The sequence below is a fragment of the Papio anubis genome, chromosome 8, assembly GCF_008728515.1.
Source record: "Papio anubis isolate 15944 chromosome 8, Panubis1.0, whole genome shotgun sequence".
NCBI lineage: Eukaryota > Metazoa > Chordata > Mammalia > Primates > Cercopithecidae > Papio > Papio anubis.
The window spans coordinates 20,710,521-20,735,066 of NC_044983.1; the positions used below are offsets into that span (position 1 = coordinate 20,710,521).

The 24,546-nt window shown below is 53.6% G+C and overlaps 2 protein-coding genes across 10 annotated transcripts; both read left to right on the forward strand.

Moving 5' to 3' along the window:
- Nucleotides 1-4,050: 4,050 nt before the first annotated feature.
- Nucleotides 4,051-8,613, forward strand: C8H8orf58 (chromosome 8 C8orf58 homolog). 7 transcript variants are annotated; one of them, XM_021942124.2, is made up of 7 exons: nt 4,052-4,220; nt 5,338-5,816; nt 6,165-6,305; nt 6,447-6,555; nt 6,675-6,787; nt 7,035-7,117; nt 7,664-8,613. In XM_021942124.2, the coding sequence occupies exons 1-7, from the start codon at nt 4,181-4,183 to the stop codon at nt 7,773-7,775; spliced, it is 1,077 nt and encodes a 358-aa protein (XP_021797816.1). In that variant the 5' UTR covers nt 4,052-4,180; the 3' UTR covers nt 7,776-8,613. The 7 variants fall into 7 exon arrangements, with proteins under 7 accessions (XP_021797814.1, XP_021797818.1, XP_021797815.1 ...); XM_021942125.2 differs by having other exon boundaries at nt 6,447-6,504; nt 7,011-7,117; XM_003902526.5 differs by having other exon boundaries at nt 4,053-4,220; nt 7,011-7,117.
- A 478-nt stretch (nt 8,614-9,091) lies between these two features.
- On the forward strand, nt 9,092-24,444 carry CCAR2 (cell cycle and apoptosis regulator 2). Of its 3 annotated transcripts, none has more exons than XM_003902521.4 (21): nt 9,092-9,297; nt 10,192-10,287; nt 10,551-10,642; nt 11,071-11,162; nt 11,374-11,488; nt 11,660-11,789; nt 12,284-12,380; nt 16,719-16,838; nt 18,102-18,324; nt 18,401-18,514; nt 18,850-19,013; nt 19,434-19,605; nt 19,691-19,921; nt 20,020-20,256; nt 21,381-21,525; nt 21,657-21,739; nt 22,321-22,467; nt 22,599-22,710; nt 22,807-22,995; nt 23,132-23,337; nt 23,616-24,444. In XM_003902521.4, the coding sequence occupies exons 2-21, from the start codon at nt 10,230-10,232 to the stop codon at nt 23,658-23,660; spliced, it is 2,772 nt and encodes a 923-aa protein (XP_003902570.1). In that variant the 5' UTR covers nt 9,092-9,297; nt 10,192-10,229; the 3' UTR covers nt 23,661-24,444. The 3 variants fall into 3 exon arrangements, with proteins under 3 accessions (XP_003902570.1, XP_031525290.1, XP_003902571.1); XM_031669430.1 differs by having other exon boundaries at nt 19,434-19,596; nt 23,616-23,908; XM_003902522.4 differs by lacking the exon at nt 9,092-9,297 and adding an exon at nt 9,464-9,873.
- The last annotated feature ends 102 nt before the right edge of the window (nt 24,445-24,546 follow it).

Here is a 24,546-nt window from a genome sequence, read left to right on the forward strand (position 1 = left end):
TTGGCGCCACCTAGTGTCCAATGCGGCCCATGGCGGGGCCCATTCACGGGACAACACTGGGCTTCTGGGCACAGTGGGAGTAGGAAAGGATACAGCACTCCTCATGCCTTCCTGGAGGTAGAAGGCCAGTGGCAGCGACTGAGCTGGCATGAATTAATAAGGGGACATGGTAGTGAGCGCTAAGGGCTACCTTGGAACGCACGGAGGAGCGTCCAGTGAGTTCAAAGCAGTGGCCATGATGCAAAAGGAGGGCTGGGTCTTGGAGAGGTGGAGAAGAGGAATGCTGAGTGATGGGGTGGCTGCTGGAGGGATGCTTAGCTCAGAGCAGTGGCCAATGGGAACACTGAGATAAGATCGGAGGGGAGCTGACAATGCCAGAAGTGGTTTGAACTTCCCCTTGAGGCTCTAGGGACACTTTGTTTTGAGACAGGGTCTTGCTTTATTGCCTAGGCTGGAGTGCAGTGGTGCAATCTTAGCTCACTGCAGCCTCCACCTCCCAGGCTCAAGAGATCCTCCTACAGCCTCCCAAGTAGCTGGGACTACAGGAAGGCACCACTACACCCAGCTAATTTTTAAGGTTTTTTTTTTAAGAGATAGGGTCTTGCTATATTGCCCAGGCTCGTCTCGAACTTCTGGCCTCAAGCCATCCTCCCACCTTGGCCTTCCAAAGTGTTGGGATTACAGGCGTGAGCTAACCTCGCCCAGCTCTGGGAACACCTGGAAGGTTGTAAGCAGAGAAGTGACAGGTTGGAAAAGATGGTTTGGATTACTGCTATGGATAGATTCCCAACTGTATGTAGCATGCCATACTGGGCCAGCAGTGTCATGGGAGTGGAGGGGGAGAAGTGGGGAGTGGGGACACGTGAAATGATGGGTATTCTGTGAGGTGTCGAATGCCTTCCAAAGGCTTTGTAGGTTGCAGCTCACATCCCCCTCTGGCCCTTGTTCTTTGGTGTGGCAGCCGGCTGTCCTTCCAGGTGTCCTGAGTATTTCAGCACCAGGTTTCTCTGCAGCCACACGATCAGCCTGGGCTCAGGAGCAAACTCCTCTGGAAGAACGGAGTTAAGAGTTGGTCAGCAGAGGAGGCTGGGGACAGACAGTCTTTGGTCTTTTACCTCTGACCTTGTCCCCACCCTAAGCCAGCTAGCTGCGTGCTCCCACTTCCTCTGCCACACACTGCCTGTGTTCCCCGGACTTTGTCCAGTGCGGTGCCCTCTTCCCTTCCTGCATTGTGGAGATCAACTGAAGTGACAGGTTAGAGTTAGAAGTGGCCCAAAGGAGCATCTGATATAACCCCCTTTGGTTAGAGAAGGGAAAGTGGCTTTTCCAAAGCTGCACAGCTAGACAGTCATAATGGCTAAGTTCTGGGAGTGCTTTTGATGTGCTAGGGATATTTTCAATGCTTAACCCTCACAACCTGAGATAGGTACTGTTATCATCCTCTCTGCAGATAAGGAAACCGAGGACCCGGAGGTTCAGTAAATGGTCCAAGTACTCCTAGCTAGTAAGGAATGGATCTACAGCCTGCTTCCCAGATTTCTGGCTTGTCGGGGGCAGAGTTTGTCCCTTTGTCATCAGAGGCAGCCTTTCGGGCACAGCTCTGGCCACCTCTGGTCACAACTGGAGGTCACCACAGCCCTTCCCAGCCCTCTCTAGGCTCTCAGCTTTGTGCTTCCTCCTACAGGGACTAGCTCCAGCTGAGTTTGCAGGAAACCCACTTCCTGAAGCCAGGACTTCCCCATGGGAAGTGCAGGGGCCTCTGGGCACCAGTGGCCTCTGCCTGAGGGCTGACTCTGCTCTGGACACTGTGTCTCAGGAACTCATGGCAGTGGCTTACCTTGTCAGGAGCGTGTGGAGGGGCTGCCCCTCCCATTCCTTCAAGCATCACTCAGTCCTGGCCTAGTTCTAGGCTTGGGGCTGTGGCTGCCACAGGAAGGGGGATACCCCCATACTTTGGGTGTTGGGTCAGATCCTGCCCCCCACGCCCCACAGGGCTCAGGTTCCTCTGAGCTGATCCTAGGCTAGGTCGTATCTGTGTGGGGAGGGGAGAGGGGTGCACCATGGCCTGGAGGGGAGTGTGTGTTGGGGTGTGTGTGTGTGTGGAGGTTCTTTTGAGTCACACACAAAGCATTGTGCTGAGACACTGCATTCCTGCTGGCTGGGCTTCCTGTTTCCAAATGCATTCCTGCCCCAGAGTCACCACAGAGACTGTTTGGAATCCTGCCCCACATTCTCCAAATTCAGGGCGCGATCTGGCAAAGGCTCCCTCCCCCACCCTCTTACTTTGGAGGGAGTCTGGGCTCCCTCCTAACCAGGGAGGGCTGGCAGGGCTCTGGCACGGCAGTGAGTGTGATGCCACACATCTTCTTGGGCTTGTATAAGGCAGTTCCTGGAGGCCCACCACTCTGGTTCTCTCTGCCTGTGGGAAGCAGAATGGGTACTATCTAGGAGGACTGGGCTGGGAGGTGGCAACCCAGAGGACCCATGGCTAGCAGGAAAGGGCCTGGGCTTGAACATGACTCTGTTGAGACATGGCCAGCAATTCCGGCACTTGGCTGTCATTCAGCCGGCCTGCACAGGGCTTGGCCGTGGGCCTCAATTTCCCCATTTTATAAAGTTTTAAAATCTGATAGTTTGTGGCTGTCTGATAAAGGGGTGTTTGGGGACTGGTTCCAGAAAGGAGCAAAGGGAAGGGGATGCACAGACGGTCTTACACCTCCCAGTTAACAGCCACTTCCTTCCAGTGGCTCTGGCTCCAGCCTCCCCCCTCCCCTAGAGGTCCAGGTGCAAGTCTGCACGTCCGCCAGCTCCCTTATCTGCCTCCGGGGGATTTGGGTCCTGCTGGGATTTTTCCAGTCCTGTCCTCTCCCTCTGGAGGAGGCGCCTTCCTTAGAGGCCACCAGCCCCAGTCTGGTCACCAAGCTCTCTCTCATCTTCAGTAGCTGCTTGGGTTCCTTTTAGGATGGGGAGTGAGGGGTGGAATCCCACGGGCCAAAGGCGGAGTGAGGTGGGAACAGGGGGACATTTACACTTTGGCCCAGTCTCCAGGCGGCTCCCCGCTGGCTCGCGTCTTTCCAGACCTTGAGACCTAACTAGTCCCCAGCTTTAGGAAGCCAGGGATGAGAAAGAGGCACGGGACCGGGAGGGGGTTCAGATCTAGCCGAGGACACACGCACGTTCTGCAGTTGTAAAGGATTTCCCGGTGGGCAGGAATCGTTTCCCCTCCTATCGCCCAGCTTTCCGTGCGGCCAAGGGACTGGCCCCAAGCCACACGGCTGGGGAGCACCAGGTGCCGCGTCCTGGTCAGGGCTCTTCCCACCGCCGGCACATGGGGCTCCCATTTCCTTCCGGGCTCTTGTCTGGCCCTCCAGCCAGCCTGGGCTGTAAGTCTGCGGCAGGAAAACAGACCCTGCTTGTGAACCTAGGGGGCCGGGTGGCCCGGCGCCCCGAGCCAGACGGCCTCCCTAGGCCGGGGCCGGGTCCTCGCAGAACAGCGGCTCGGGACCCTTATTTTGGCTCCGGCCACAGTTGGGGGCGCCACCCAGTCCGGGCCTTCGAGGTGCTGGCCGAGTATGCCCATTCTTGGCGACCCCGCCACCTGCAACCCCCACCTGGTGCCCTTCCCATCCATCGCCTCGCCCCTCCTCTCTCTCTCCCCGCCCCTCCTCTCCCTCGTCTCTCCCCTTCCTTCCCTCGCCTCGCCCCTTCCCTCGCCTCGCCCCCTCCCTCGCCTCGACCCCCTCCCTCGCCTCGCCCCTCCCCTCCCTCGCCTCACCCCACCCCTTCCTTCTCTCGCCCCTTCCCTCGCCCGTCCCCTCTCCTCTCCCCTCCCCTCCCCTCCCTGTCCTAGCCCCTCCTCTCCCTTGCCTCGAGTCTCTCCTCTGCTTCACTTCTCCCCTCCCTCTCCTCGCCCCTCTCCTCCTTTCCCCCCTCCCCTCCCGCGTCTCGCCCCTCCCCTCTCCTCGACCCTCCCTTCCTCGTCTCGCTCTCCCTCTTCTTCCTCTCCCCTCCCCCTAGGCCACGCCCCCCGCCGCCCCGCCCTCCGCCCCCCAGCCCCGCTGGGAGTGTCCGGGGGCCGCGCCCAGCTGGGTCGGGACGCGCGCCCTGAGCTGCCCGCGCTCCGCAGGGACTCGGGCCGGGATCCTCGGGAGGCTGCAGCGGCCGGGGCAGGAAGCGGGCCATGATGGGCCGGCGGCGCGCCTTCGCCGTGGACGGCCGGGGTGAGTCGTCCACCCCCAGGCTGACCGGGCCCCCCCGCCCCGGAGCCGCCTCCCGCCCCCAAGCCGGGCAGCCTCTCTCAGCTCCTCGCCCAGCCCCGCGCACCCGGCGGGCGGCGCCCGCCCTGCTGCGCCTCCCTCACCGCCTCCCTCTGGAGAGGCGGTCATCAGGGGACGCCGTGCAGGCTGGAGCCCCTCTGGACTCAGGCGTTAAACCAGCCACCACCTCCGCCCCACTTCCTCCGGCTCCGCTTCCCTCACCTTCCCGCTCCGTCTGAGGATGTGGGAATCCGCCCGCGCCCCAGCCCCCTCCGTGGCTGCGGACCCCTCTCCCACCCAGTGACCTCCTGGCCCACTTCCTTGCCCAGAGGGGCCTGGGTTGGCATCCGGCTCCCGCGTGCCCCGCAGGTCGTCCCCGCTCCCCCCGGCCTGTTTCCTGTACCGTTCACTCCGCCAGGACGCCTCGTCGCGAGAGGGCCTGGCGGAGGTGACAGTGAGGGGGTGCTAATGCTGTCCCTTCGTCCCTTTCTTTCACTTTAGTTCTTTAATTTTAAACTTCTCATAAAATCTTCACTATTCCTCACTTACAACAGAAACCCAAATCGGTTAGAGCGGTGATTTTTATCACTCTCCCCGTGAGCTGCAGGAGAGACTTCACCTGGCATCCTGATGCCGCAGGGGCCCCCAGAGAGCAGACTGGATCCCAAGCTTTCCTCTCTGTACCCTCTCCCCTCTCCCTGAAGCTGGACACAGTCCTACTCCCGCTTGGGGAGCAGCGGAAGAGCCTGTGGCTCCCCACTTCTGACCTGGGAGATGGTGGGCTGATCCTAGGTGGGAAGCGCAGGCGCAGGCCATCTAAGGGATGGATGGATGTGGCCTACCAGGGCTTTGCCTACCACAGAGCTCAGAGCACGGGTTCCCTGTCGCTAACAACTGTTGTGAAGGGAATCCCATCCACACATCTCCCAAATAGCTGGGGCCATATCCGGGCGTGGCTGTCCAGTGACCACCCTTCCTCACTGGTTCAGGACACTCCTCCCTGGGGCAGTGCTGCCAGCCATCAGGAATGCTGGGGGTGTTGGGGGTGGCCTGCCCAGCCTGACACTGACTCTCCATGCAGATGGGACTGGCGAGGGCCTGGCACGGGGCTGCATAGTGCCTGGAGTCACCAGCACCTACAGACGGATCCCGGACGCTGCCCACGGTTGCTCATCCTGGGAGAGAGGTGACAAGCTCAGAGGTGTCAACAGGGAGGCGCTGTTTCTCAAACTGGCTTCCCGGGACTCAGGAGTGGAGATGGCAGTTGGGGACAGCCCCCTGGCTGCCTTACCAGGCCTTTCTCAGGACTCCCTGGACGTTGAATCCTCAGGGAGTCCCGAGCCCCCAACCCATGTAGACCAGCCCCTGGCCAGCCAGAAGCTGGGGCAAGTGCTGGAGCGTTCCCACCGGCTCCCAACAGCTCCCGCTAGCTTGTCAGGACAACACCGCTGCCTGCGGCCGCCCAGCAAGTGCGAGCGTGAAGTGCCGCTTTTTGGAGCAGGGGAACCGGAGTCCATGGAGGCAGACACAGACCTAGAGGCAGGCCTGGAGGAAGAGGCGGTGAGTGCCCACTCTCAGGCTGGGTTTAAGAGCGGGATGGACAGCCTAGCTCCTCTGGTTCTCCCTGGAGCTCTCTCGGGGTGCGGCACTCCCTGCCCCTAATTGCTGGGTTGTGTCCTAGATTCTTGCTGCACCCCACTTCCATTTGTGCGTGGCCACCTCCACAGAGGAGCTGGGCAGCTACGGGCCCTGCCTGGCACCATACCCCGCTGGGCAGTGGGGAAGCTGGCTGCGTGTGTTCCTCCTCGGGGCCCACTCCGCTCCTATCTGCTGGCTGAGCCCAGCCTGGCTGCTTGGGGTAGGGAAGGAGCCTGATTGAAATCTCCCCTATCTCACAATGTCCCGCAGGTGGGGGGCCTGGGGCCTGGAGCCTGGGCCTGCCTCCCTGGGCAGGGTCTTCGCTATCTGGAACACCTGTGCCTAGTGCTGGAGCAGATGGCAAGGCTCCAGCAGCTCTACCTGCAGCTGCGGATCCAGAGGCCCCCAGGGGTGAGTGAGATTCGAGTGGGGGTAGTCGGGCCAGCGAGTGGGGGAGGGAGAGGACAGATGGGACCCCGGGAACTGTGGCTGCCCTCAGAACAGCCTCACCCCTCTAACCAGGCCCTGATCACCTGTCTTTCCTGTGCACAGGATCCCGGTGAGGAGGAGTCAGCCCGAGTCCCTTTACCGTCCCCCTTACACATCCCAGGTAATGGGGGGCAGCGGCCATGGGAGCTGCTAAGCCAGACAGAGCAGACAGGTGAGGGGCCATCGTGTCGCCCTTTGTCCTGCATGCCTGGGGTCCCACCAGCAGGTCCTCTGAGCCGAAGCTTGATGGGGTGTCTTCTGGCTCTGGCCAACCTCATTCTTTTTCTGAAGGGGCAAAGGCTGCTTCACCTCCAAAGGTGGAGGTGCCCAGCGCCAACCCTCCCAGGCTGCCAGAAACCCCAGTGGAGCCAGCGTACCACTTGCCATCCTCCCAGGGACACAAGGTAGGGGACGGGTGTATGTGGGGCAGGTGGTGGGCTGGAGTGGGGGGAGGGGAGGTGGGGATGCATGGGCATTCTGGGGGCCAGCAACTCTGGGAAAATGACAGGATTGATTCCTGTTTGGAGCAGGCGACTCATCCTGGCTGTGGTGACAGCTGTCTCTGGGAGCTTGGTTGGGGGTCTGAGTGTGGGGAGGGCTCTTGGTGACCCCTCCTCCTCTGCTCAGCGGGATTTCTCCCACTGGGACAAGGTCAAGGTCCTGCTCAACCGGATCTGCCGGAGAAGCCACCACCACCCTGAGCCCCCTGCCCCTCCTGATGGCTCTGACCCCAGGTGAGCCCCGTGCCCAGCCCAGGTTAGGGCACGGAGAGGAGACTGATGAGCCAGGATGCAGAGATTGTCATGCCAGTTGTCAGTATTGTCCCCGCGAAACTTGAGAGGCAGTCTGGGAGGGGCTGCTAGAAGAAACAGTAGTTAAAACACCCTATTTGCAGATAAGGAGGCTGGGTTCTGGGTGCGGTTGGGGGTAGTTGCTTTTCCAAAGCCACACGTCAGCGACAGCCAGGACCAGAATGTGGGAAATCTGCCTACCCCAGCTCAGCAACCCCTCACCTTCAATGCTGACATTTAGGCCACCTCCCAGGTTTGTGGGGAGAGCAAGGTAGAGCACAAAGGATTTCACAGTGGGTGAAGGCCATCATGCCTCGGGGCTTGTACCGAATAGTTCTCCAGGGGTAAGAAGTACCAAGTCATTTAACAGCCCCAGGTCACACCCCCACCCTGCTACCTGCCAGTAGATGAATCATGTTCTCTCAACTCTAGGACCATTGTTAGTTTTATTTTCTCTTCCTAGCCTAATGTCTTCTTTTTATTCCACAGGATCGAGTCCAGGGACCTCCCTGAAAGGCCTCAGTGCCGCCCCCACCGGAAAACCTTTATGCCGTCATTAGTGGTTAAGAAACAACGAGCACAAAACCTTTCTGTAGGCTGAGACCTCTCGGTGCACCTGGTGACCCTGGGTGGAGGGGACTTGCTGTGAAGTCTTCCTCGCCCTTTGCCCTGTTGCTGCTTCTCCACATTGCCAGGAAAAGCTGCTGATGCCTGCCCTCCTCTCTTGAGTGGAGGGTGAATCTTTCTCCTCTAAGCAGTCTGGTCAGGAGCCCTGGTTTCTTGAGAGGCCCCCAAGATGCGGCAGCTCCAGGGCTGTTCCTCCTCACCGGAAATCCCTGGGCTTCCACAATGTGAACTCACTCATTATCAGGTGTCCATGGAGTGTTTTTGACACGGTGACCTGTCTGGGCCCAGCATGTTGCAGATGTGTATTTATGCACAATGGTATGCATATCTCTGTGTGACTGTCAGTGTTGCAAGCTGGCTGGATCCAACCATCTCTTCTGAAATAATGCATCCAAAGGGTTGATATTCTGGGGGAGGTCACTGCAGAAGGATGGAACTGACCTTTATTCCCCAGTGGGCAGTTACTGAGCTTTCTGCCTCAGAGCCGTGCTGGCAGCCCTGGGACAGAGAACGGTGTGGCTTTGACTGCCTCTGCATGGAGTCTTGCCCCAGACTCCTGAAGACTGCACCAGAAATGAGGAAGATCAGGGACAACCTGGGAACAGAAGAATAACTTTCAAAGCCAGTGCTCAGCTTCTCTCCCCCGTGCTAGCGTTTACAGGCCCTAACTCAAACCAGATGCCTGTACTAGTTTTTAGACCCTAAATCAACCTTTCTGAGCCACAGTTTCCAGCTGGGAATAATGATGCCTGCCCTACCTACCTCACAGACTTGTTATGAGGATAAAGTGAGATTAAACTGCCTCAAAGTGCTTTGTAAACGTTAAGTGAATAGGAACGGGGAAAGTAAGGCTGGAGGGATAAGGGGGGCATGGGATTGCTAATGGGGACTAAAATGGCCGATCTCTGGCAAGATTTTGAGCAGGCCACTTCATTGAGGCCTCTTAGATTTCATATTTGAGAATTAGGGCACTGATTCCTGACTGGCTATAGGCATGGGGGTCACTGGCTTGAGTCAGACACAGGAATGTCTCTTAGAAATGGCCACTGATAGGCATCCTCCTCCTCCAGTCAGGAGGGGCTGGTTTCCTCATCTGTTGCAGTCTCGACTGCCAGAGGGAGGCGGGCGTGGTAAGCAGTCGGGGGTTCCTTGTGTTTGGGGTAGTCCGGCTCCCGCTGCCTTTGATTCCGGAACCAATGATCCGAAGCCTTCTTTTCTGATGGGATTCTTTAGCGAGGACACTATCGAGGCGCGACTTCCTGACGCGCATCCGATCCGGGAAGGCGCACTTCCGCTCCCCAGTTGCCGCGGGATGGCAGGCCGGCGTGGGGGAAGGGAGAGATCGGCGGAGACGAGGGAGGGACCATATCCGGGAGAGTGGCAGCTTCCGACCAGTGGTCGCGCTTCCGGAGAGGCGCTTCCGGTGGCGGCGGCAGCAGCGGCTGTGGTGGTTCCGGGTGTCTTTGTCCCCCCGGTGTCGCTGCCCTGGCCCGCAGGTGGGTTAGGGGGCCCCTCGCCGCCCCTCTGCCCCTTCGCCCCTCCGTCCCTCCGCTGACCGAGGGACTGCGAGGGCCGGGCGGCGAAGATGCGTGGGGCGCGGAAGGGGCCGAGCCCCTCTTTGGACTGCAAGTCCCGTCTCCCTGGCAACGGCCTCGGCCTTGGGGGCGGGCGGGAGGAGGAGAAACCGCGCGCCTCAGTCCTCCCTCGGTGGCCTCGCCGCGGCCCTGCCGGGAGACCTGGCGCTGGCGGCTGCTGAGGCCGGAGCGGAGGGCCCGGGAGCGTGGGAGCAGAAGGGTGGCGCGCAGCCGGTTTCGCGTTCGGTCGGCCAGGGAGCTGCCTTCCTACCAGCCGGTCGAGGAAACAACGGGTCGGGCTTCCGGGGAGAGGGCTCACACCATCTCCTCGCCGGCACCGGTCTCCTCCATTTTTCCGGGCCCTGCGTGGAGGGTTTTGGCGGATGTTTTTGAATGAAGGAATGTCATCGGGGCTCTCTCCAGCCCCTCACCCCGCCAACTACTCTGGGGGTGGCGTGGCATAGTGAGAGGAGCGCTAAGTTGTTGGGTGGCCTGGGTGTGAGTACCAGTTTTGTCACTACCTGATTATGTGGCCCCGGGCAAGTCTCTTGATTCTCTCTGAGCACGAGTTTCCTTGTCTGTAAAACAGCATGACAATATGACCCACCACTAGGTTATTGTGAGGGCAAACTGAAACAATGTAATTTATTGTTCCATTTCTTACTTCTCTATATTCTCTCCATCCATTGCCTTCATTCATTCTCATTATCCACCTCCCTGTTTTCATTAATATCCTTACTTAAGATTCTCCACTTTTCCGGGTATAGATGGAAATTTCCCGTGTGAGCTGTTAACTTCTTTCTTTTTGGATTGAAGGCTTTTCCCCACGACTCTGAAAGAGGACAGCGTTCCCAATGTCCCAGTTTAAGCGCCAGCGGATCAACCCACTTCCAGGGGGACGCAACTTCTCAGGTGATCACTTTTTTCCCTACCTGGCCTCATCCTGGGAAGTATGTGCTGTGGAGTTAGTTTGGGATTTCCCTGGTGGAGAGCAATTTGCTGCTGATGTTCCTCTGGAAAACAGGAGATTCCCACCGTGGTTGCCAGTGAAGCTCTGTGGAGGAACTGGCTGGAGCTGTAGCCTTTGGATTTACCACATCCTTTGGTTGACTCTAGTCAGTCAGTGCTTAAGGTGGTAGGGGTGGTTCCTGTAGATTGCTTCTCTTTCCCCATAGGCACAGCTTCAACATCTCTTCTGGGCCCTCCTCCTGGTTTGCTCACTCCTCCTGTGGCCACAGAACTGTCCCAGAATGCCAGGCACCTTCAGGTAGGTTGGGCATCCCTTGTAGTTTCTGCCCTTGGGACTGGATGCATGGAGGCCTGGTGCTCTTCATCTCTTGCATAATAGTGTTTATCATTTCTGACCCCTCTCCTGGTAGTAGGCTAATACGGAGTTTCCCAGATAGCCTTCAGACTGGGGCATCTTCATTTCTCGCTCCAGGGAAATCTTTAGCATACATCTTGGAATTAATGAACTGGAAGTCCTAGAAGAAGGTTGTGGGTCAAGAACCAGCTCAAACATGCCCCGACCCTTAATGATGGAGTATGCCCACCACACACCTGTACTTCACTCTGTGTGAACTCTTGATGCAGTACGCTGAGCAGGGGTGTGGGTCGAGATGAGACTTTCATGGCAGAGTGTGATTTTGTCCAGCTTCCTCTCTTTTATTTTTCAACTACTCCCTTTTCTTACAGGGTGGGGAGAAACAGCGGGTCTTCACTGGTATTGTTACCAGCTTGCATGACTACTTTGGGGTTGTGGATGAAGAGGTCTTTTTTCAGCTAAGGTAGGCTTGAGGTTGGTCCCCTACTGGAAATGCTTATTGGATTCAGTTCTGTCACCGTGCTGGTATTGCCCACCCCCCTCTCCAAAGCCATTGCTTTGCTGTTTTTGTGCAAGGTGTGGGAAATCTTGATGGGAAAGGCCTCATGGGGCAGTCAGGGTGGCTTGGCCAGGGTCCCTCTCCTAACGGGGCCTCCTGGCTTGTGTGCTGGCAGTGTGGTGAAGGGCCGGCTGCCCCAGCTGGGTGAGAAGGTGCTGGTGAAGGCTGCATACAACCCAGGCCAGGCAGTGCCCTGGAATGCTGTCAAGGTGCAAACGCTCTCCAACCAGGTATTCATCTCTCCTTAGCATGTGCATTGGAAAGGGGAGGGATGGAAGCCCCTGTGCCCTGACAGCTGGGCAAAACCCTGACTTTTCTCAAGGGGGTGGGACTGCATCTTTCCAAGGTAGTGAGTGCCTCAACCATGGGGTCCCCTGAATTTCCTGGCTCCTGTTCTGCAGCCCCTACTGAAGTCCCCAGCACCTCCCCTTCTGCATGTAGCAGCCCTGGGCCAGAAGCAAGGGATCCTGGGAGCTCAGCCTCAGTTGATCTTCCAGCCTCACCGGATTCCCCCACTCTTTCCTCAGAAGCGTGAGTACGAGTGGCACTTTGTTGAGTGTGGCTTTATGGGGTAGTCTGGATCAATGGACTTTCAGGTTGTTGCTGAAAGTCCATTAGCGTAGAGGTGGGTACTTCTGTGTACTGGAAGAAAGGTGGGTGATTTGGATAGGTGTTTAGGAATTTTTTTTTTTTTTTTTTTTGATGGAGTCTCGCTCTGTTGCCCAGGCTGGAGTGCAATGACCCGATCTTGGCTCGTTGCAACCTCCACCTCCTGGGTTCAAGCCATTCTCCTGCCTCAGCCTCCTGAGTAGCTGGGACTACAGACATTCACCACCTCGCCTGGCTAATTTTTTGTATTTCTAGTAGAGACGGGGTTTCACCGTGTTTGCCAGGCTAGTCTTGAACTCCTGACTTCAAGTGATCCATCCGCATTATCCCCCCAAAGTGCTGGGATTACAGATGTGAGCTACTGCGCCCAGCTGGTTTTTAGGGTTTTTGAGTCACCAGTCATTTCCCTTCTGCAGCTCTGAGTCTCTTCCAGACATCCCACACACTTCACCTGAGCCACCTGAACAGATTTCCTGCCCGGGGCCCTCATGGACGGTTGGATCAGGGCCGAAGGTAAGAGGATGATGTTCCTTTTTTGGCCACTTGTTGACACTAACATTCTCTTTATTTTATTATTATTATTTTTTTGTGTTGGCCAGGAAGTGAAGCCAGGTCTACTGCTTGGAAGGTGGCTATGCTTACCACTGACATTCTCTGCCTGCAGCTAGATCCTAGTCCCTTTTCTCTGAAGTATGTGGACACACTGAAATGTATATAAAAATATTGGAATTTTATACAGTGGTTTAGCAAGTAGGGAGTTGATACAGTTCATCTTTGAAAATGTCATGTTGAGATATTTCTTAAATACTCTTTTGTTTCTAGTCCCTAAGTTGAGATGACAGGAATGGAAACTCAATAGTAACATGTCAAAAGTAACACTGCAGTATCTCTTTTAGTTGTTTAAAACGTTCCTTTATAGACACTATTCTCATAAGTATGCTGTTAGAAGGTGTATATTGCACTCGGCCTTGGACATGCAGGTAGCTTTCTCAGCCATGTGTGGAGCAAGCATGGCTGATTTGGGCCTTTAGGGTATCCTGGTGATCCTGTCTCATCTGTAGCATTGGGGACCACCAGGAGCATGCTGTCCTGTCCTCTCTCCAGTTCACGTGTTCCTTCCTCAGTCTCACTCTCCCTGAGTGTTTTGCTTGTACCTTTAAAAGTTAAGCTCTAGCCTGATTTAAGACTTGTTCTAGTTCTGTCTTCATTTTAAATTTGTCATAGTGGAGAATTTTAGTATATGCAAGGTAAACAGAAAGGTATGAGGAACCTTATACCCATTACCTAGCTGCTTCAAGTATCAGCTACCATTCTTTTTCATCTCTACCTCCATCTACTCACTGCTCCTACTTGATTTTGTTAAGGTAAAAAAATTTAAGGTGGAACTTACGTAGATTGAAATGCACAAATCTTGACAATTTTGACAAATGGGAAATCTCATGTAACCCTTAACCCTATTTTTTTTTTTTTTTTGAGACAAGGTCTTGCTCTGTCACGCAGAGTGGAGTGTGGTGGCGTGATCATGGCTCATTGCAGCCTTGATCTCTCTGGCACAAGCCATCTTCCTGCCTCGGCCTCTGGAGTAGCTGGGACTGCAGGTGTGCACCACCATGCTTGACTAATTTTTTAAAACGTTTTTTGTAAGGCTGGGTGCAGTGGCTCATGCCTATAGATCCCAGTGCTTTGGGAACCTCTCTCTACAAAAAATAAGTAAATATTTATTTATTTTTGTGGGGGGCAGAGAAAGGGTTTTGCCATGTTGCCCAGGCTGGTTTCGAACTCCTGGGCTCAAGTGATCCTCCCACCTCAGCCTCCCAAAGCGCTGGGATTACAGGTGTGGGAATTCACCATTGTGAATTCTAACTAGGGGGAAGCTTTGGGATTGTTTGCCATGGGGTTTCCACTACTTGAAACCCTGTGTCCCATTCTCCATTGTAGACACCATATTCATAAGTATATAAGTATATCCAGTGGCTGGTATATGTTTTGCGTTTACCCACTTCTCTTGTCGTGTGCATCTTCCTGGTCCTCAGTTTCCAAGGATCTTCTACCTCTCACATTGTGTGAGTTTATTAAAGGCTTCATTACAAAATCACAGCAGGTGCCTTCTGAGACAGCGTAGCCTGGGTGAAGCTCTGTGACTGCTGTGGACTTTCTGCTTTAGGGTTAATTTCAGGCTTTCTCTAGTCAGTTGCATTTGATTGTCCTGGATGTGCTGAGACCCATGCAAGGTCTGTTGTATTACTTTGGCCATTAGCTTCAGTATCACAGCTTCTACAGAAAGGATGTACAGGTTGAGCATCCTAAATCCTAAAACCCAGAATACTCTCAAATCCAGAACTTTTGAGTGCTGACATGGCGCTCAAAGGAAATGTTTATTAAGCATTTCAGATTTGGAGTTTTGGATTTGGGATGCTCAGCCAGTAGGTATAATGCAAATATTGCAAAATCTAAAAAACATTCCAAACCCAGGACGCTTCTGGTCCTAAGCATTTCAGGTAAGGGATACTCAACCTATACCACCATTGGGAAGGAAATATGATATTAACATCAGTCAGTAGAGAGAATGTGCAGAGTGGGGCCAAGGGTGGTACAAAGTAGGTCATTCTGGGGCAGTAACTTTTATTTATTTAGTTTTGCAACTTTTATGAAGGACTCAACCACATTAATGTTTTGCATGGAAGCCAAGCTTTATTTTGAATTCCTGGCTTTGGGATGCAGAGAACAATGTCTTTATTGAGCAGCTACTACTGAGCTGCGGTTTTTAGACAGGTGTACCCGGGTGGGCTCTGCTGCTGTGGTTCCTGAGAGGTCAGCCCCTGGTGCTGCCTTATGACCTCCTGACAGTGTACAGGAAGGGGAGGAAAGTGGCCACACAGTGTACACCGTTGAGTGGATCATAACAGTTTAGCTAGAGGCCAATGGCATTACTGTGAGCTGGAAGGTTGTCACAGCGGCTTTGGCATGGGTCTTCTGTTAGACACACGGGCTACTGACATCCCATCGGGGCTTGAGAATAAGGCCACTTTAGGATGCAGATGCTCACGCACATGGAAGTGACCCAGGCCAACAGAAAAGAACAGGCCTTATGATAAATCTGTTCAGCTTAGTCACTGGGGTGTGATGAATAGGGAAATGACCCAGGCAGGTCTAAAAGGCAGAACAGAAATCTTCCGGTAAATACAATCAACTCAGTTACCAAGGCACAGATAAATGACAGTTGATTTTATTTCTCTCATGTGACATGGGGGCTTTTCCCCTTATCAGTCTGGTACTTTATAATGAATGGTCTAAAGGTTTTTTCTTCTCAATTATTTTTATTTATTCTACCCATATCTATTGTACTTACAATGTAGTTATAGTGTAATACTGTAGTGACTTATAAAAATGTGTAAAGCAGTACATGCTATTATATAAAATTAAAATAATAGAAATATGTAGGCCAGGTGCGGTGGCTCACAGCTGTAATCCTAGCACTTTGGGAGGCTGAGGCAGGCAGATCACTTGAGGTCAGGAGTTCAAAACCAGCCTGGCCAAGATAGTGAAACCCCATTTCTACTAAAAAAAAATTAGCCGGGCATGGTGGTGGGTACCTGTATTCCCAGCTACTCGGGAGGCTGAGGCAGGAGAATTGCTTGAACCCGGGAAGCGGAAGTTGTAGTGAGCTGACATCATGCCACTGCACTCCTGCCTGGGCAACGGAGCGAGACTGTCTCAAAAAAAAAAAAAAAAAAGGAAAATCTCTTGCTACTCCTTTCTCCTGTGTTCTAGTTTAAATCTATACATGTGCATGCTTTTTGCAGTTTTAATCTTAGAGTTCAAATTATTTTTGTGTATTTATAAACAGTTTTCCATATTGCAGCATAATCCTGAGTGTTTTAATGGCTGCGTGATTGTTTTTATTTACTGTAAAAATCTGGGTATTTGGTTTTTTACTCTGTTTATGCTGCTTCCTATTTTTTCACTATGTGTAGCCTTTCTTCTTCTTTTGAATTAACTTTCTTGGGACAAATTTTCAAGAGTGGAACTATTGGAGCAAATGGTTTGTTTTTATGACTTTAATGTGTATTATTAAGGATTTGTAGCTGTCACTCTTTTTTTTTTTTTGGAGACAGAGTCTCGCTCTGTCGCCCAGGCTGGAGTGCAATGGCATGATCTCGGCTCACTGCCACCTCCACCTCCCGGGTTCAAGTGATTCTCCTCTCTCAGCCTTCTGAGTAGCTAGGATTACAGACATGTGCAACCACACTTGGCTACTTTTTTGTATTTTTAGTAGAGACAGGGTTTCACCATGTTGGCCAGGCTGGTCTCGAACTCCTGACCTCAAGTGATCCGCCCACCTCGGCCTCCCTAAGTGCTGGGATTACAGGCACCTTGTAACTGTCTCTTCTAATAAACTTTATAGAACGCATAGCATGGATTCATATATGCGTCCCTTGTTTTTAAAAGAGAAATTAGTTTTTTCTCATTTCAAAAAAACATGTTAACTATAATTTATGAAGTGCAGAAAAATGGAAAATTATTTGTAAGCTTACTGGAGGCTTCCACCATTAATATTTTATTTCCTTTCAGTCTTCTAAAGTTGTTTTTGCAGTAGCTCAGGCCTACTGTGTATACAATGTTGCAGAGTGTGCTTTTTGCTTAATAGGAATGTTTTTCTATGTTGTTAAAAGAGTGTAAATATCCATTTTAATATCTTTGTAACATTCTGTCATATGGCTGTTAGCATGGCTTATTTTTCCATGTATTGAATGTGAGGGATTGCGCTTGTTTCCAATTCTTTTGGTTCAGTGTGTATTGAATACATATAACAATGTGATTTCTTACTGTTGGTGATGGGTCAACCTCTAGCGATGACTATGACTCCAAGAAACGCAAACAGCGGGCTGCTGGAGAGCCCTGGGGTGCTAAGAAGCCAAGGCATGACCTGCCTCCTTACCGGGTCCACCTCACTCCCTACACTGTGGACAGGTGAGCGGCGAGGCTGAGGTGGGCTAAGACTTGCTGCTGGTAATAGTTTCTCATGTAAATGAGATGGGGTCTATGCAAGTGCACATGTGTGTTCTCACAGCCTTTTCTTACAAAACAAAAAGCACATGGAAACCTGTTGTACATACTGTTTGGTGGTTTGCCTTTTCTTTTTTTTTTTTTTTTTGAGACGGAGTCTCGCTCTGTCGCCCAGGCTGGAGTGCAGTGGCCGGATCTCAGCTCACTGCAAGCTCCGCCTCCCGGGTTTACGCCATTCTCCTGCCTCAGCCTCCCGTGTAGCTGGGACTACAGGCGCCGGCCACCGCGCCCGGCTAGTTTTTTTTTGTATTTTTTAGTAGAGACGGGGTTTCACCGCGTTAGCCAGGATGGTCTCGATCTCCTGACCTCGTGATCTGCCCGTCTCGGCCTCCCAAAGTGCTGGGATTACAGGCTTGAGCCACCGCGCCCGGCCGGTGGTTTGCCTTTTCACTGAATGTACTTTAGATTTTATTTCATATGAACATTTATTAGATCCAGTTTTTTTTTTTTTTTGGCAACTACACAGTATTCATTGAATGGATGAACATGATTTATGTAACCAGTTCTCCATTAGCACTCTATCCTAAATTTTCTTGGAATGAACATCCTTCTACCTACACCTGTGTATTTGTTGAGATCAATTCCTAGAAATGGAGCAGCTGGCTCAAAGGCTTTGCTTTAAGCTTCCATATCTATTGCTAGTTCTCCCGAAGAGGCTGTGCCCATTCTGCTGCCACCAGTGGGGTATGGAATCCTTATTTCCCCATGCCTTTCCCAACACTGTTAGCTGACTTTTTCATCTTTGTCTAGTTGGTGACACATGATAATGTGATTTGCATTTCTTTAATTATAAGTGAGATTGAGCATATTTTCATGGGCTTTTAATTCTTATTTATTTCTCTTAAGAACCTATTGATGTCAATTTTCTGTTTTAGGCTTTTGAACTTTTTGTTACTGATTTGTAAGTTCTTTTATATTAAGGCAATGATCCGTTTCTTTGTCCCGTATTATAAGTGTTTTCTTTTTTCCCTTTCCTAGTTTGACTTTTGCCATCTAGAGGTTGTAAGTTAAGTGGTCAGATCTGATCTAGCTTCCTTGAGAGGTGCCTTACTTCAAAAGTTCTTTCTCAGACTAAAAAAAATTTGCCCATTTTTTAAACTCTTTGATGGTTTCATTTGTAATTTTTAGTGTTTGCTCAGTCTGGATTCCCTTGTTGTCTTCCTGTAGCCCCGTCTGTGACTTCCTAGAACTCCAGCGTCGTTACCGCAGCCTCCTGGTCCCCTCAGATTTTCTGTCCGTGCATCTGAGTTGGCTGTCAGCCTTCCCTCTGAGCCAACCCTTTTCCCTCCATCACCCGAGCCGGATCCAGGTCTCTTCTGAAAAGGAGGCAGCTCCAGATGCTGGTGCTGAGCCCATCCCTGCAGACAGTGACCCCGCTTATAGTTCCAAGGTAAGCTGACAGGTGTCTGTCACTTAACCTGATTTCTGGAGGCTGAAGGCAGCTCTGAGTGTCTCCTCCTGCACAGGTACTACTGCTCTCTTCCCCGGGGTTGGAGGAATTGTATCGTTGTTGCATGCTCTTTGTGGATGACATGGCTGAGCCAAGGGAGACGCCAGAGCATCCTCTGAAGCAGATTAAGGTAAGAGCTGGAGGGCAGGAGGAGATGCATTCACTGGTAACGTCCAGAACCTGTCATGTTTCGAGTGCTCGGCTCCTGTTCCTGAATGCACAGAAACGAGGCATCTCAGAGCCGAATGCCCCTCATTTTACCCAGGAGGAAGGTACAGCTCAGAGCTGTTCTGACTAGTCAGAGAGCGCTAGGTGGCTGGCTCATGTTAGCAGATAGAGACCTCACTGTGTGATGGACTTCCCCACTTCCTGCTCCCTTCATCCTGATGTGCGGCAGCCTTGCCCTGCAGTGGGAGACCCAGGTAACGGAGTTTTTTGTTTCGTATCCCTGATGTCTTTTTGCAGTTTTTGCTGGGCAGAAAAGAAGAAGAGGCAGTGCTGGTTGGGGGTGAATGGTCTCCTTCCCTGGATGGCCTCGACCCCCAGGCTGACCCACAGGTGCTGGTGCGCACCGCCATCCGCTGTGCGCAGGCCCAGACCGGCATTGACTTGAGTGGCTGCACCAAGTGGTGAGTGGGCTTCCTGAGCCTCGGCTGTACCAACCCAGCAGGTTGGGGAGGTTTTGTTGGGGAGGCCCAGTCCCTGCCCCTTTCTGCTGGTTAGCTCTCTTCTGCCCCCTAGTCCCGCTCCTGCCCCCTCTGCTGCCTCAGGCTAGGGTGGGGTGTATGCCAAAAGCCGGCTGAGCCCCAGGCTGCACTTGAGACTCCCTCGAGTTGTCCTCACACCTTGTAGGGTGCTTGTATGGTTGCAGCCTCCCCATGACCATTTCTTGAGGACTTGGTCTGTAGCTTTGCTGTTGTGTTTTCAAAGCTTGGCTTGCAGTATGTGCTTATTGAGTGCTGACTGGAAACTGAAGCCCTTGCCTGTGAATGTGGTGTCTGCGTGGAGTGGTCAGTAACGAAGTTAGTACTTCCTTTTGCTATGTGCAGGTGGCGCTTTGCCGAGTTTCAGTACCTGCAGCCGGGACCCCCCCGGCGGCTCCAGACAGTGGTGGTGTACCTGCCGGACGTCTGGACCATCATGCCTACTTTGGAGGAGTGGGAGGCCCTGTGCCAGCAGAAAGCTGCAGAGGCAGCTCCTTCGACCCAGGAGGTACCAGGGGTAAGGCTGTGCCTTAGCCAGCAGCGGGAGATATAGGTGGCCTGATCCTGGGACCCAGAGGGTCTCATCTTGGCTATTGTCACAGGAAATGGAGCCTACTGAACAGGCACCGGACGCCTTGGAGCAAGCAGCAGACACTTCTAGACGGAACGCAGAAACTTCAGAGGCCAGCACACAGCAGGAAACGGACACTGATCTCCCAGAGGCCCCTCCACCCCCGCTAGAACCTGCTGTCATCGCACGCCCTGGCTGTGTGAACCTGTCCCTCCATGGGATTGTGGAGGATCGGAGGCCAAAAGAAAGGATCTCTTTTGAGGCAGGTGTCAGAGTCTTGGGGAGGCTATGGGCTGGGATCTGTGGGCCTTGAGCAGTCTTTCTTCCTGATGCTCATGGACCCTGCCACATCCCCGTCAGGTGATGGTGCTGGCTGAGCTGTTTCTGGAGATGCTCCAGAGGGATTTTGGCTATAGGGTTTATAAGATGCTGCTGAGCCTTCCTGAAAAGGTCGTGTCCCCACCTGAACCTGAGAAGGAGGAGGCGGCCAAGGAGGAAGCCACCAAGGAGGAAGAAGCCATCAAAGAGGAGGTGGTCAAGGAGCCCAAGGATGAGGCACAGAATGAGGGCCCGGCTGCCGAGTCAGAGCCCCCACTGGTGAGTACCCTGCCACCTCAGGCTGTCGTAGTGCTTACCGTGACCACGCATCTTCACCCTGGGCTCTGAGTGCTTCCTGCGCCCTGGCTCATTCCCCACTCCCTTGCTCAGCACGCACTGAGGCCACACAGCTAGTAAGTGGCACACCTAGTGGAAGGGAAGGTGGCGCAGAGGAGTGCAGGGAGCATGACTGAGGAGCCTGACAGCATAGAAACCCCAGTCACTGAGAATGCTTAGCAGAGTGGGGTGCTTTGATTGTCGGATGGTTAACTAGAAAATATTGTAGGTGGGGTGTAATCCCAGCACTTTGGGAGGCCAAGGCGGGCAGATCACAAGGTCAGGAGTTTGAGACCAGCCTGGCCAATATGGTAAAACCCTGTCTCTACTAAAAATACAGAAATTAGCTGGGCGTGGTGGTGCATGTCTGTATTCTTAGCTACTCAGGAGGCTGAGGCAGGAGAATCCTTGAACCAAGGGAGGTGGAGGTTGCAGTGAGCCGAGGTCATGCCACTGCACTCCGCCCTGGGTGAGAGAGCAAGACTCTCGGAAAAAAGTAAACAATAAAATTTGTAAACCTTTTCTAAAATACTAGTCTTTTTTTTTCTTTGAGATGGAGTCTTGCTCTGTCGCCCAGGCTGGAGTGCAGTGGCGCAACCTCGGCTCACTGCAACCTCTGCCTCCCAGGTTCAAGCGGTTCTCTTGCCTCAGCCTCTCGAGTAGCTGAGATCATAGGCACCCACCACCATGCCTGGCTAAGTTTTGTACTTTTGTAGAGATGGGGTTTCACCATGTTGGCCTGGCTGGTCTTGAACTCCTGACCTCAAGAGTGCTGGGATTACAGGCGTGAGCCACCGTGCCCAGCTGTTTTTTGTTTAAATACTATCAAATAAATGTAATTTCTTCTGGGACTAAGATCAACTCCTGAGGAAAAAAGCCCAGGTGTCTGGTGATGCCCTGGCATACTCTGAGTTCCACTTAATGAAATTAAATACATGAAATGAGATGGTGTCTAGAGCCCTCCATACAGTGCCCGGGGCATACTTATTACTCAGGTGTCAGCCGTGATTACTGTTGGTAATTACGGTAACTGCCTTCCTTCTAATCACCTTCGTCTGCCTCCCTAGAAGGAGGATGGGCTTTTGCCCAAACCACCCTCTTCTGGGGGAGAGGAAGAAGAAAAACCCCGGGGCGAGGCTTCCGAGGACCTGTGTGAGATGGCCCTGGACCCAGAACTGTTGCTTCTGAGGGATGATGGAGAGGAGGAGTTTGGTATGTTGAGTGGTGAGAGGGGAGCTCGCAGGCTCGGGATGTGGCTTTCCACCTGTGGCCAAGCTGGTTTTAATTTTTGGACTGTGGAGCTGGGTGGGCCCTGCTCTCCATTTATCTTGGGCTTTCTGTAGCAGGAGCAAAGCTGGAGGATTCGGAGGTCCGGTCCGTTGCCTCAAACCAGTCAGAGATGGAGTTCTCTTCACTTCAGGACATGGTGAGGCCTCTTCTCCACCTCTCTGGGCCTTAGTGGTGGTGAGGCTTGGCAAGGCCTTCGGCACACTCCTGGGAGAAGGATGCTTACCAGTGATTTCCTTTCTTGATGGACCCAACACACAGTGTGGTCCTTGGCTCATGGAAGGGCACGTTCATAGGCTCCAGGAGAACATTTCAGTCTGTCGGGGTGAATGGGAGAGAGGTATTTGATTCTCTCCTGAGAGAGGAGCACAGGAGCTTTTGTGAAAGTGCCCCAGAGAGGAAGGCTGGCTTGGGTGTGATGAACATCAGCCAGGCTGCTTGATGTTTTGTGTTTTAGAGACGGGGTCTCGCTATGTTGCCCAGGCTGGAGCACAGTGGTTGACAGGCATGAGCATAGTGCACTGCAGCTTCGAACTCCTGGGTTCAAGTGATTCTCCTGCCTTAGCCTCCCCAGTAGCAGAGACTTTAGGCATGCATTACTGCATGTGGCCTGAGCTGCATGTGGCCCGAGCCACTGGATTCTGAACAGGCTGAATCCTGGGCGATAGAGCCACTGAGGGAACTATTTGAAAATCCTGCTCATCTTTGTTTTCTTTGCAGCCCAAGGAGCTGGATCCCTCTGCTGTGCTCCCCTTGGACTGTCTGCTTGCTTTTGTGTTCTTTGATGCCAACTGGTGTGGCTACTTGCACCGGCGAGACTTGGAGAGGATCCTCCTTACCCTTGGGATCCGGCTCAGTGCAGAGCAGGTACCTTCTTTCTTCTGCCTCAGCACATGGGCACAGGCCTGCACTTGCTCCTGCTCCAGGTTCCTGCCCACGGCCAGGGTCGGGGACTGGGCCTTCTGGTCAGCAGGTGTCTGGGGGTATGTTTTCTGCAGGCCAAGCAGCTGGTCAGCAGGGTGGTGACCCAGAACATCTGCCAGTACCGGAGCCTTCAGTACAGCCGCCAGGAGGGCCTGGACGGTGGCCTTCCCGAGGAGGTGCTCTTTGGTATGTCCTGAGCCCTGCAGCCTTCCTGGGCACGGGTAGGGCAGGCTGCCCTCTCCGGAGACCCCATCCTGCAATCTTTTTCATGGTTCCCTCTAGGAAACCTGGACCTGCTGCCCCCTTCTGGGAAGAGCACGAAGCCAGGTGCCGCCCCTACGGAACACAAAGCCTTGGTGTCCCACAATGGCAGCCTGATCAACGTGGGGAGCCTGCTGCAGCGCGCGGAGCAGCAGGACAGTGGCCGGCTCTACCTAGAGAACAAGATCCACACACTGGAGCTGAAGCTGGGTGAGGGCCTGGGGCTGCATCCACCACGGGGGCACGTGCAGACCAGTAGGGAACCCGTTGCTTAGGCTCAGGCCCTGCCCTGTGCTCTGAGCCTTGATGGAGCAGTCGTCCCTCTGTTTCCTCCTCCACCTTGCAGAGGAGAGCCATAACCGTTTCTCAGCCACTGAAGTAACGAATAAGACGCTGGCGGCAGAGATGCAGGAGCTGCGAGCCCGGCTGGCGGAGGCTGAGGAGACCGCTCGGATGGCGGAGCGACAGAAGAGCCAGCTCCAGCGGCTGCTGCAGGAGCTCCGCAGGCGCCTGACCCCCCTGCAGCTGGAGATCCAGCGGGTGGTGGAAAAGGTAAGGTGGGGGTGGACCAGGAGGCAGCACAGCTCCTTTCCCTGAGCTCCAGAAACCCCTGGAAGGGTGCTTGCCCCTATGTCCGGAGTGACCAGAGGGCCAGCAGGCACCAGCTTTTTCCTTCCGTCGCTTGCCAGGCTGTGCGCCCCTGGTTGCAGGTTCTCTGGGAATTGAGCAGTCAGCAGCGTGCAGCGAGCGGGAGCTTCCCAGCAGGAGACAGTCCGCAGTCCTCAGATCGCCTTGCCAGGCCTGATTCTGGGTACATCTGTTTCAAACAGGCTGACAGCTGGGTGGAGAAAGAGGAGCCGGCACCTAGCAACTGACGGCCTCACACGGAACTGCCATCCTGTGAGGGCAGTGGTGGCGCTCGGCAAAGTTGGAGCCCTTGCGGTACCAGAAAGCAGCGGGAGCGAGACCTGGGAGCCAGGGCAGGGGTGGCTGACCCCATGCTCAGCCTCTAGGGGACGGCAGGCCATCAGGCTGGGGGCTGTGCTATGTGGGATGGATGTGTGAGGAACCCCGGTTCCAGTTAACAACTAAATACAACATCTTTTGCACCCCTAGAATGTCATATTGCCCTCGACCTTGGTATTTCTCCTGGGGCCCTTTTAGTCTTGTGCTGACTTTCTCCTGTCCTTTTCCAGTTTAGAATAAGACAGGGGAGAAAAAGGCTTTTCAAGTGTGTGACAAGGTCTGATGTCAGTGAACTGAACTGAAGAGACAGACGTGGAGCCTGGCTGGGGCTAAGCAACCCCTCCTCCGGATGGCACAGGCTCTGCTAGGTTCCAGATGCAGGCTCCTGGGGGAAGGGTCTCCCTTGGCCATCACGGGAATGGAGTCCATGCTAGAAAGTGCTCAGTGTTGGGCTGGGTTTGCCAATAGAACACTGTGTTCAGTCACCCCAGATTTGCCAGAAGAAACCAGCACCTCTTTCCCGTGGCTCCTGTGTTCAGAATGTGGTATTGGCTCTGGCCCAGCCTTCTCCCCTGTTACCCATAATTCTTGCCTCTTTCCATAATCCGTGGTTTCAGTTTGACTTTGTATATAAAGTTGGGTTTTTTTTTTTTTTTGGCTTGTTTTTTAAATAAACCAAAGTCAAAAACAAACCGAGCGTGTCCTCCACAGCTCTTCCTACTCCTCTCCTAGGCTTGCCTGCGTGCCCTTCCGCCCAGCATCTCTGCTGGACCACGGTGCAGTTCACTCCAAAAG

What these genes read in the sequence shown, in the direction of transcription:
- CCAR2 (XM_003902521.4), top strand. Translation starts at nt 10,230, where the DNA reads ATGTCCCAGTTTAAGCGCCAGCGGATCAACCCACTTCCAGGGGGACGC. An exon ending in CCCACTCTTTCCTCAGAAGC is followed by an intron (nt 11,790 to 12,283) that starts GTGAGTACGAGT and finishes TCCCTTCTGCAG; the next exon opens with CTCTGAGTCTCTTCCAGACA. An exon ending in TCCAGCGGGTGGTGGAAAAG is followed by an intron (nt 23,338 to 23,615) that starts GTAAGGTGGGGG and finishes TGTTTCAAACAG; the next exon opens with GCTGACAGCTGGGTGGAGAA.
- C8H8orf58 (XM_021942121.2), top strand. Translation starts at nt 4,181, where the DNA reads ATGATGGGCCGGCGGCGCGCCTTCGCCGTGGACGGCCGGG. An exon ending in GGATCCAGAGGCCCCCAGGG is followed by an intron (nt 6,306 to 6,446) that starts GTGAGTGAGATT and finishes TCCTGTGCACAG; the next exon opens with GATCCCGGTGAGGAGGAGTC. An exon ending in CATCCTCCCAGGGACACAAG is followed by an intron (nt 6,788 to 7,010) that starts GTAGGGGACGGG and finishes TCCTCTGCTCAG; the next exon opens with CGGGATTTCTCCCACTGGGA.